This window comes from Drosophila montana, unplaced genomic scaffold (assembly GCF_035044405.1).
Source record: "Drosophila montana isolate Dmon_TW-CO22-7 unplaced genomic scaffold, ASM3504440v1 contig_3200_1, whole genome shotgun sequence".
Lineage (NCBI taxonomy): Eukaryota > Metazoa > Arthropoda > Insecta > Diptera > Drosophilidae > Drosophila > Drosophila montana.
Window position 1 is genome coordinate 7646510 of NW_026998080.1, and position 12392 is coordinate 7658901.

The 12392-nt window shown below is 42.4% G+C and overlaps 1 protein-coding gene and 1 long non-coding RNA gene across 3 annotated transcripts in view; one reads left to right on the top strand and one right to left on the bottom strand.

Moving 5' to 3' along the window:
• The window catches only part of LOC135431799 (uncharacterized), a 79367-nt gene that overhangs the window by 39795 nt on the left and 27180 nt on the right, over positions 1-12392 (top strand). The gene's annotated exons all lie outside the window — the stretch shown is intronic.
• LOC135432007 (uncharacterized) lies at positions 406-2346 on the bottom strand. Its single transcript, XM_064687445.1, has 3 exons — positions 2232-2346; positions 1934-2041; positions 406-1868 (listed from the first exon to the last, which is right to left on the bottom strand). Exons 2-3 carry the CDS (start codon positions 1971-1973, stop codon positions 706-708), a joined length of 1203 nt encoding a protein of 400 aa, XP_064543515.1. The 5' UTR covers positions 1974-2041; positions 2232-2346; the 3' UTR covers positions 406-705.

Consider the following 12392-nt stretch of genomic DNA (forward strand, 5'->3'; position numbering starts at 1 on the left):
TTAAAAATCGATTAAAACTCAAACGAACGCTTTGATTAGCTAACTATTTTTCTAGGTAAGAATTGAATAGTTGATAGTTCGTTTATTACTTAATTAAATTTTGTTGCTAATAATAGAGGCAAGAGGAAACTAGGAACAAACGGGACTAGCTACGAGTATAAGCGAGTGCAGATGATTATTTCGACCACAAGCAAGTAACGAGTCCAGATAGGCATAACGAGTACAAACAAGTAACGATTGCAAATAAGTATAACGATTAAAAAATAAGTGCCGATTAGTATAACGGGCAGAAACGAGTAACGAATGCAGTAGAGTATAACGAGCAGTACATCAAGTACAAACGAGAAAAGTGTGTAGACAATGCATGACCACAAACAGGTACCGATACAACTTGGTAACTAAGAATTATACAGGAATTGATATTGATTTTTATTTTGTACAATTTTAAGCCCGCTTCACATTTTAGTCAGAACTTTGCAACAATTTTTTTTATCATTCTGTGTAGAACTTCGAACCCAAAAACAAACTCTAAACAATTTGAGAAACACCGGTTAAGCAACTCTGAAAATGAAACTGAATTTAAACCTACCTAAAAATTTTGTTTTGCTATCGAACAAGCCAAATATGAAGGTCGCAGCCTAACTTCGTTAAAAATGCCCTCAATGCTCGACTCTAAATCCCTACTGTCGTGTGTGGTGGTTGTCCCTAAACAATATGACACTCATTGACCAGGACAACATCGTCGTCGACCATTTCGCCATTATTGTTGGCATGGTGCTCATGGTGTATGGGACAGCTAACAACTAGTTCATCTTCCTTGCGATTTGTTGCCACCTCAATAGCCTCCTTGGGCTTGTCCGATTTCAATTCCAGGGTATCCCTGTCTTTATCCTTTTCTTTATCTTTATCGCTCAGGTCGAGCTCATGATCGGAAACGAGATGCTCGAAGACCTCGTGATTGTTGCGCAACGCATTGTCCACGGCGCTGTCGAGGAACTGATATAGCGGCGTCTCCAAACGATTGCGTTGCGTCTGTGGCATCGTCTCCAGATCCAGATTCATGTTCGGCTGCAACATCTGCTGCAGCAGGAACAGAAAGGGCGGCAATGCCAGAGATTTGTGCTTGTGATGATGCTTCGGCTTGGCCATGGTGCGAATACGCCCGTTCAGATTGTTATCGGCATTCAAAAGCAGCACACCGCCGCCCATGTCGGCGGCAGGTCCATAGTTCATGTCATGCTGCACACTCTCAATGACCATATTGGGCGACATCAGCTGAAATTCCTTGAGCTCCTGTTTGCCATCCGGCGATACCATCTTGTTGTAGTACACAAAGGGTGGCGCTGCGGCTGCTGCTGCTGCTGCTGCGGCGTTGGCGACGCCGGCATTGGCACCACCAACACCACCGGCTGTGGCATGGTGGCGACCATGATGCAACGTCTTGGGCAACAGCGATTCGTCGATGAGCGACATGCGACGCTTGCCGCGATGCATGCGGGCGGCCAATTCATTGGACTGAGCTTCATCCAGCTGCTCCAGTTTCATTACAGGCTCAGTAGACCCTGCTGCTGCAGCAGTCGCTGCCGTGGCAACACCAGCTGCTGCTGCTGCTGCTTCTGCTGCTGTGGTTCCGGTGGCATTTGTGGCTGTGACGACGGCAGCTTCGGCTGTACCCGCAATCTTCGCTTGTGGCTTATCGGCACCAGCAAGCTCGGGAGTGCCCAAAGCCTTGGGCAGAGCAGGCAGCACCGAATTCGCCTGGTTGGCTTTCAAGTTGTTGTTGCTGTTGCTGTTTGTGGCATTGGCCAGGCTATCGGAGCGCTTGATGCGCAGAGTGTGCGCGGGCTGTGGCAGCAACAGGCAGCCATCTATGAGGCATATTTGCGCCCAATAGAGTTGTTGGTATTTCAATATAAAAACTGAGCGTACTTACAGCAGATCAAGATTAAAATGTGAGCCAATAGCTTCATCATAGTTGCAGCTTGTCGTGGGGTATTTTTGCAGTAGTTAAAGGCTTCGCATGAATTCAGGAAAAAAAGAGCTGCAAATATATGAGAGAAAACTTTTATATTAGTAAATTTATAACAAATAACTCAGCCTGTGCTTACAATATAACGAACTAACGAGCACAAATTTCGATTATACGCAAAACTTTTCAATGCATTTTTTTCCCTTCATCTTCTATTTGAATTTCAATATAAAAATGTATTTTGATATTTTATGAAACTTACTTTTGTGATGTGCACGTTACGAGGCTTGAACGTAGATTGATTTGTTTTAGTTTTTGCTTATTCAGCTTCACTTTGACAGGCAGCTTTAGTTACGTCAAAGCCTGCTCTGGCAACTATACAAATATGAATATATATACTATATAAATATATATATATACGTATATATTTACAGAGTATATCAAATGATTTTTTTATGTAAATCCAGTTCAAGTTTTTTGGGGCACGTTAAAGTTTCCACTTGTAATTCAGCATATGGCTGGACATAGAGAAAAGTCAATAGCCAAACACGCACACACACACACACGCACACACACACATGTGGTGACCTTTTCAAGTGCTGCGAATGGCAGCCAATACAAAACAAAAAAACAAAAAGAAAAATCAGCAGCAACAAAGCCAAAAAAAAAGTTTGTTATTTGATTTTGTTTTTTGGTGTGCCCAAAAAATAAAACAAGAAAATGCTGTGAAAACTTTAGCTTATAAATTTCCAATCAATTTTTGTGCAAAAAAATCAACAACAAAAAGACAAGTGCCCCACTCATATATTCATAAGCGCACTCTCACTCTCTGTCTGTGTGTGTGTGTGAGAGAGAGTGTGTGTGTGTGTTTGAGTGTTGCTATTACTTGATTAATAAATATTAGCAGCAAAAATTGGAAAATTCTCAGCGATGCGCAAAAGTGCAAACACACAAAACGAAATGCGATACATTTGCCAAATGGCTGAAGCATTTACAACAAACACACCCACACACACACGCACATAAACACTCGCATACACACACACACACTGAGATGTCTGCATTACTTATATGGCTGCCACATCCGTTGGCAACTAATTTTTTTGTTTTTGCGCCACCTTTAGTGTCTGGCATTAATAATGTAAAGTGCGTGCCTCAAATGTAAATTTCAACGCTTGCGTTTTCATAAACTTGCGACATGCTCGCAATTTTTTGACGCTCTGGCGAGGCACAGCTGAATCGTCAGCCAGGTGAGCTGAGCGCAAGTGACAACTGGTTGGAGGCGGAAGCACTTTGCTTATCAGCTTAAATGTAAATGCCAAACGATTGGCAGGGGAACTCAAACTTTGCCACTGTCATTCGGATTGGAATTGAAGCTCCTTCAGCTGCTGCTGCTGTTGCCGATGCACTGGGATTTGCACATTATATGCCCGCTGGCTCTTTACTCGCTGTTCGCTCGCTACTCGCTGCTTATCTGCGATTGCCAGTTGTTGTTTGAGTGTATTTAATATAAGTCGATTCGGTTGCTGGATTTGTGTACGGCAAGCGGTTTAAATATTTAATATGCTTCCCTTCGCATTACATGTGTGTCGTAGCTGTGAAACGACTCAAAAGGGACCTACAATAAAATAAAATTTAATGCGAGGGCTGTTTAGAACATTAAATAACGAAACCATCCAACGAAAATCTGAAAATAACTAGACAAAACAAAAGACATGTAGACCGAGAGCAGGAGATCCCAACGAGACAAGTAACAAACGAGTAACGAGTAGTTAGGAGTCAAATATGAAACGAATATAGAATCAGCTCCAAGTAACGAGTACAAGCGAGACGAGAAACCAACGAGTAATTTAGCAACAATAAACAAAATTTAAGCAACGAGTAAATGGGAGGCTAATATTCAACGATTAATGAGTAAAACACAGACTCACAAATGAAAGTGTCTAGTGCCAGGCGTATAGAACGAGAGCAGCAGATACTAACGAGACGAGTTAAGAGTAGCTGAGAGTCAAGTAACAAACGATTAATGAATTGAGGCAATTAACGAGTACGAGTACGAATAACGAACGAGTAGCGAGTTAAAGTGAGCAGAATATCTAACGAGTAAGCGTGAGATAAATAACCACCGAGTAGCGTGTAAAAGATAAAATTAACCAACGATTACCGAGTTTAAGTGACACGAGTAAACAGTTCGTAACGAAATGATAAAATAATTAGTAACGAATAGACCAACCACTGAACGAGTAACGAATAAATGTTAACCTAATGATAAACGACTGCAAGCACAACTATAAACATATACACTAAGCAGTATATTTCCCTTTAAAGTATCATTTCTGCTTTATATATATTTTGCTTTGCACATCTTTTGCAAAACAACGCAGACAAGAGCATCTTATTAGCCAAACACACTTCAAAGGGCGTCAGCACTTAAGCCACTGGTTCGAACCTTGTTGTCGCTATTTATTAAAGCGACCCATGTTTCCGAGTACTAAGTATGCAGGTCCAGGGTACCATACTGAGCGGATTCATTAGTAGACATGGCAAGTAGACAGAGTTGGGCAATAATTGGACGAGCTGTCTGTCAGAGAGCGCATGATTTGTGGCAGTCAGACAGGATTTGTGGGCGAACGCAGCGTTTCGAAGGGCCTTTGATCTTACAACCGACAGGTGGAGTCGCCAACAGCAAACATTTAATAAGCCTTTTAGTTAGTTTCTGTTGCAGACACACACACACACACACACTCACAGAGATACAGTCGCAGACAAACAGTACAGAGAGCGAATGCTTCGCGCCTTTTGTGGAGTCTCATTAGCTGGTTCGTTAATATTCCAATTGTTGACACACAAACTTTTTGGCTTGGCGACTTAACTGTATAAAGCGATTTAATTAATAGCGTCCTTTCGCCCTCTGCAGCCTGCAGTCAGGCGTCTGGGTTGCTCCTTCGTGTCCTTTACGTGTGCAGCGTGCCGTAAACTTAATTAAATGTGCAAGTGACGCGCTGAGCACAAAATGAACCAGCAATAAGCACGGTTTCAAGTTCGAGTATTCTCTGACATGTTCCAAGAACAACAAAACAACTGACAAGAGATCGAACAGTGGCGGGGAACTAGAGGCTAGGGACAGCCCGGTTGAAATTTGATGAGACAACGTGGCGCATGTTTATACTGTTTTTAATACTACAAAAAACAAAAACCAAAGGAAAAAACGAATGCTGTAAAAAGCCAATGTGATTGCAAGTGCTTAGACAATAGCAGATGGCACTCTGACAGAACCTGCCATAAAACCCGCGATTTGCGGTTCAGCGATTGCTATGGCTGCCGTTTTTTTTTATGGATAGTTGTGAACTTTACAACCAGAAACTGAAGGTTGCATATTTTTAGTTTATGCAAATATTATGAACTCTGCTCCGGGTTGCTCATCAAAATGAAAGATGAGTAACAGACGGATAGCTAAGCATAACATTTCCAAATAGATGCCAGATGCAGTGAGTGAGTACTATGAGCATTTGGCTTGAGTACTATGAGTACTTTAGTCGTGTCTTATGAGTATTGCGAGTATTTAAGTTGAAATTTATAAATATGCCTAATAGAGTCTACTGAGTGTTTGTCCAGAGTCTTAAGAGTATTTCACACTCATTTAATTCGTTTCGACTCATGAGCAGTAGCAGGTAGTTTTAGATAATTCATAAGTGATATAGTTCTTATGAGCATTACCTGAGGATTACAATGAACTTGTGTTGAATACTCAATACTCAATTAAATCTTATGAGTATTTCTCACGAGACTGACGAGTATTTCACTCGAGTCTTTCGAATAGTATGAGTAATCAGTTGAAAGGATACCTCCATGCGTATTTGTTGATTCTTAGTTTTTCACACAAGTCTAATGTGTATTTACTTCGACTCATATGAGTATTTCACTAGAGTAAAAAAAAGTGTTTGTCGTGTCTCATTTCTTAACCACTTCACCAAAGTTTATGCATTTAATTTGCGCCAAAGGCCGAGCCTATCTCTGAGCTGATGCTGACCACATTATGTGTCAGTGTCTCATTTGATTGGCGACCACGCCCACAACACTTTCGGGGCTTAAATCAATTTCAGTTGTCCGCCTTTGTCTGCCATTGATTTATGGCCACGTACGGCAAAACTTTACCAAATTATATTTCAATTTCGGCGGAAACCGGCGACGGCGACGGCAATAGAAATGATGGGCGTGGCCATGTTGCTGCTGCCGAAAAGACGTTAAAAACTTTTTGACAATTGACTTAAAAAGTTTTTCAAGCCTGCCAGAAATTGAGTGCTTTTGTATACAAATAGGTCGAAATCAGAATGAAATTGGGGCACATATAGCAAGGGGGGCGGGGGGCGAGTGGGTAGGCAGAGAGTGTAAGTAGCTGTCCCTCATTTATAAGGCCCGTTGCCAAGGGCCGTCAAAATTGTGAAATGTTCAGCCTGTAGCACGCGGCGGAAGTAAACACATAAAACGGAAATGAAAATTCAATTATTTCGTCGCGATTTGTACAACGATTTTTTTTTCATTCTTTGTTGTGCTCCGTATTTGTTTTGTTTCAATTTTTTTCTGTCGGCATTTCACGAAAAAGTTAAGTAAATTAAGTTAACCGGCAACGTACTATGCTTTGGCAACACGTGCGCGCCACGAATTTTGGGCTGGTTGCCCCGTTTGGTGGCATTGAATATGCATGCAACATATCGTTGAAACCAAATTGCATTTCAGCTGCAATTTTTTGTTTATTTTGATGTTGGTTTTGTTTTACGATTTTTTTGACATTTGTAGCAGTGGCAGTTGCAGTAACAGTTCGCCAACGAATTTAAATGCCATTTTTCACAGTCGCTTCACGAGCAATTACCTCGGCCTCGACTGAGTGTGCATTTGGCAAACTTTTACGGCCCATTCGCAAACGCATTTCAGCTTGCGGCTCAGAAGTTTAAGCTGATTAGCTGCCGTAGCTTTAAAGGCAGCTGTTGCCTGCTCGGTTCTAGCTAGTGACAAGTCCAATCTGAGAGTCAGTTACTGGGCAAGCAGCTCAGCGCAAATTAGTGTAAATAAATCGATGGCTGCCAGAAAGTGGCGCTGAAATGTGGCAAACGCAATGCCAACTGACACAGCATCCAATGCACCACACATCCAGAGAGGGGGAAGGGGGGAGAGAGAGTGGGAGAGATGCATAGCTACAGAGCCACATCGTAACCCATTGCATCTTATCCATATCCACATGCCAGACGTTGTCTTTTGTGCCATTCTGACGTCTGTCATTTACAACTGCCAGACGCCGGTGAAAAGTAACAGAAAGCATTGCAAAGTGCAAGCGGTGGGTAGGGGGGATTGGTACAATGGGTTACAAATGCCAAGGTGCAAGCGATGACCTTTCGCTTTGCAGCGTTTGTCGCATCGCTCTGACACGCACAATGTATTTGGCACGTTGCGCATACGCCATGTGCGACTCTTGTCAAACGCAAGCTTCAGCATTTTCGCGCACTTGTGATAAATAAACGTCCAGTTAAATGTACTTAGAAGAGTGAAAACAGCTGTCTGTTGGATTTAATATGCAATATACAAAAAGTATGCATCAGCTTTAACAGTCGAAATAGCCAAAAGGTATTTTACAGACTTTTTAAAAGCAACACTTCAAAAACTTAGACATCAATTGATTACGATTAATACATAATTCAATAATAACTATCGAAACCTGGTCATTCTTAAAGTGCTTTGTTTGCTTTTGGCCAGTCAACACACTTAAGTAATATTCACTTTTGGACAGCATTTTAGTTAAATTTATTGGATTTTAATTTGATTTTATAAAGTGGTCAAATTGCTGGCTAACCGAATTGCAATCCGATGCATAACCGAGCCAGGGCATATGACTAAAATATGGCTCCCTGTCGCCCGTTTAGTCTGGCAGTCTGTCTGACTGACAGTCTGACAGCCAGACAACTGACGACGACGTGCAGGACAAGCCACAGCAAGGCATCCGGCTTCGACTTTTGTGCAGCTGCTTGTGGCAAGTTTTGCTGCTGCCTTCTTGGCACGAGCGGCAGACTATTGTTTGGCCATTTGTATGCCGCTGGACGAGCACAAAACTAAAGAAGAGTTATATGTCGCGTTGCGACAGCTTGAATACTCTCGCAAAAGGAGCTGAGCTGGTGCACGATATATTTATTATGCCTATTATTTGGTCTATTATTAGTCAATTAAATATTGGGAGCGTTAGAAAATGTAATATCTGTAAAAGAAAAAGTGTTATGATATACTTAACCGATCTGACCAAAGACTTCCTTTCTTTAACAGACATAGACTCGGCTACATCTACTCTGTAAGCCATCATGATCAGTAATTTGTATATATATATACATATATATATACTCTATGCTGTTGGCGATGTCTCCTTGAATGCACAAGGGCATAAAAACGTGCCACCATCTCGCTGGGGCATGTGTGCGTTGACAGCAACCGAAATTGCCACAATTTGCGGCTGTCTACAATTTGGCCACGCATCAATCTGTGCGCATGTTAACCAAAAAACCATTACAAACAAGCCAGACATTGTCATAGATGGCGTTAGTTACGAGGCAGAGAGGGGAAGAGCGGGCGAGCGAGAGAGAGAGATAGCAGGCGAACGTCACGTGCTGCAGAGCATTTCCGTTTCCGGTTGCGCTTTTGTATTGCGCTTCGAGCCTAAGATGTTGTATAGCAAGTGGCCAATTTTATTTAATGCGCATTTTACTTTTTGCATTTTGCCATTACACGCGACGTATACGCAATAATTTTGTTCCAAAGCCTTATATGGGGGGAGGGGGGGGAAAGGGGCTAACAATTTAATATTTTATCAGACTGTGGGAATTGTTAGTTGTTTGGGCATTTGCCTTTGCCTGACTTGAAACTTAATTAACATTTGATTGATAAAGGTCACATACACACATACACACACACACGTACGTGACTGTCTAACTGTGTGTGTGTGAGTTGTAGTCTGCATGTAAATGAAAATTTTCAATGCCAGCGGCGTCTCTCCTACCCCTGGTTATTTAAGCGTGTGTGCGTGCGGCTATCCATGTGTGTGTGTGTGTGTGTGGGTGCGTGTTCCAAATTTTAATTAGCATTATAAATTATTGCCAACGGTGCTGTAATTAAATGTGTGTGTGACGGAGAGAGGTTGGTTGATTCGCACACACACGGCCAATTACATTTTTGGGCTGACGGACGGCGAAAGTGGTGGGCGTGGCCACAATCGATGGCACTCCCTGTCTCCAGCCCCTCTTCTCACACCGCCGCCAAAATGACTTGCTCTATGCAAATATTTCGTTTAAATTTGCATAAAAATCACAAATTTAGTGGAATTGCCATTGATTTGATTGGGCCAATTGAATTGGGCACTGCTTGAAAGGCAGCAGGCAGACTTTGCTCAGCTGTTGCTAAGCTGCTTAGTGGCAGCTACACCCCCCCCCCACTCTCTCCGCCCGCCCCTTTTCAAATCACACACTCAACATTCAACTTTTGTCACATGTGCGCTGAAAATTGCATTTTTCTTATCACTTTTGCTGGCCATGCAAATGGCAAAGCAAAATGCACAAGATATCAGCTATAGAGAATGAGAGAGAGAGAGAGAGAGAGAGATAGACTTAAAGAAAGTGAAAGGGAGACAGAGATAGAGCAGGCACATAAAAGGCAAAATGTGATTCGAATTTAGTGCATTGAGCACTCGGCTCAAATGGAACAACCTTTGCGAGTTGGCCAAATCAACTTAGCCAAGTTGCAACAACATTTACAGAAGATATCGCTGGGGAATACAGCATGGAAATTGAAGCCCAATTTCAATCATCATTTGACGCACTTTATCATATGTATTAAAAATTTATTGATATACGCCAAAGGAGCCATAAAATGCTTCAACACGACTGAAAAGCTAAACCCAAAAAAAAAAGAAAAAAAAAACAAAAAATAAATAAATAAAACCAGAAAAAAAGCCAAACTGCAAAACCTAAAACCAAAATGAAATAGGGACACGAAATAGGGGCAGACATGAGAGGCAGCCAGGGAGAAAATTTAATAAATTGCTTGGCTCGACATAAAATAATGCTGCATTATAGACTTGCCACCATGCCACGGGCTGGAAAAAACCGCCAAATGTTGCCCTGGGGAGCGCGTTACGATGCCGAGACAAGGACGGCTACAATCAACCAAAAACAAAAACAAAAACAACAAAATGAGGGACAGACGACAGATACTACGTGCGACATACGCCAAGTGCCCCCCGCGCAGCGCTTACGCCGCGCCCGCTCAACCTTTGCCGGCGATTTTCCTTCTGTTTTTCCTCTATTTTGTGTTTTTTTTTTTTGGTGGTAATTCAAATTGTTGCTGGGCAGACGAAACAATGACAATCGAAATGGCAATGAAACTGCCAATGCCTGTGGTTGGGACTTGAGAGCCGCGGCTGGGGCTGACGCTGGGGCTGAGGCTGGGGCTGGTCTAATAGGGGGAGCGTGGGTACAAGGATACGCGGCCCGAGCATCGATTTCTATTTATGTTTTATGGGACGTAAAATGATTGGGCCACAACGGAAGGCGACAATCGACACGAGCCAAAAGACAACGATGTTGCACAGCAGCATCAAAATGAGTATCAAAGTGCTGAAAAAAACGCCAAATGCACATTGATCGACTAGAATATACCACGCGCCAGCAAGGTGGTCAATTTTGAGATGTTGTTGAAGTCGTGGTTGCGTGGCAGTTGAATCTGTTCTTAAATAGGGTATAACCAAAAGCCGGTGATCAAATTTTATTTTATTAAATGTCATCGGCAATTATAATATTTATTTATATTTTTTAAGCATTTGTATGGTCTTTTAAAACATAATTAAATAAATAGACTTTTCTTAGTCAGTTATATGCCCCGTTTTGTCGCGGTTACAGGGTATTTGGCACGCATCTAAGGACGTCAGATAAAGGCGTGAAATGGGCGGAACCAACGCGGCCGATATCAGCGAAATGTATGCGCCGTTCACGTTGAGGCACGCGAAGCGGCTGTGTAAATTACAGCTTCCGCTCGCTCCGTCTCCCTCTCTCTCTCTCTCTCTCTCTCTCTCTCTCTCTCTCTCTCTCTCTATCTGTTGGTGTTTTTATTTATGCGCCTGTGTTTGTGCTGCCTTTTGTTACTGTTCGCATATCTTGAAAAGTTGGTGTGTGTTGTTGTCACGCCGGCTATCATCTTAAGTTGATGTGGTGTTAAGTATTGTTGTTGTTGTTGTTGTTGCACTCGAAATGATGAACTGACAGCTGCTGTGAGTGAGTGTTTGTGTGTGTGTGTGTATGTGTGTGTGTGCGAGTAATGGCCAGCTTCAAGTGCTAAACGAGCGCTTTAAGTTGTTCTTTGTTGTTGTTCGCCAGGGCAACAGCCGTAAAGCTTTAAGTTTTTCTTTCCCATTTCTATTAAACGAGAAAAATTACAGCATTGAGACATAAATTTTAATGCGATTTGTGGTTCAGGCATATTTTTGCAAGATTTCTAAAGTTTTTCCAGGTAAACGTAAATTAAATCTGGCCTGCCCCCAGACGTATTTTCGCAGCAATGTTTAATGGCCTTATCCAGCATATTTCGGCCAAGTTACCAAACAATGGCTGTGCGCTGTCTGTCAAATGGCCGGGACCTGGCTGAGCTGAGTTCATTACGTTTATTTGGACGGCTTGTCCATTATTTAGATTCCACAAATTTTCTAGGGAATTTCACATTTTAATGGGCGGCACATTTATCGATCAAACTGCGACGCATTCTGAATAACATTAATGACTAAATAATTGATCGAAAAGCAATCGGGAATAAAGAGGAATTAGCCGATTGTCAAAAATGTGTGCGAGTTCTTTCAATTTGCTATGCCAAAATGACGGCTAAGCGGCTTATGTCCCTGTGTGCAGACATGTGTGTGTGTGTGTGTGTGTGTGTATATGTGTGTGTTCTCTCCGCTGCCCTCTTTCTGTCTGTGTGTTTATCTGTATGTGTGTGTGTGTGTGTGCAGCTAAGTGAATAAAAATCTTTTTGCACAATTCATTAAACGCAAATTATGCCCCAGAGATGGACGCGGGGAAAGCGCGTTGCGCTTTGCCATTGCCATTGGCTTTGCCCTTTTGTGTGTTATTTGTTTGCCACGCACACGCGAGGCATACAAATTCAACACACACACACACTCACGCACACTCACGCGCACACGTGTGCCAGCGCGTAAAAGGATTCACGCACACAGACACACACGTGCGTCCGCCAGACGCTCGCTGGCACTTTGGTGTCTGGTCAAAAAGACAATGAACCCTGGGAAAAAAAGTGGCTTACGACAACAACAACAACAACAACAACAACAGCAGCAAAAGAAAAACGTATTTGCAAAAGTGAAAAAAAGGTAATAAAGCGCACT

Coding starts and splice junctions, on each gene's coding strand:
- LOC135432007 (XM_064687445.1), bottom strand. CDS start 1,973: ATGATGAAGCTATTGGCTCACATTTTAATCTTGATCTGCT. Junction 1,869..1,933: donor CATTTTAATCTTGATCTGCT/GTAAGTACGCTC, acceptor TATGCCTCATAG/ATGGCTGCCTGTTGCTGCCA.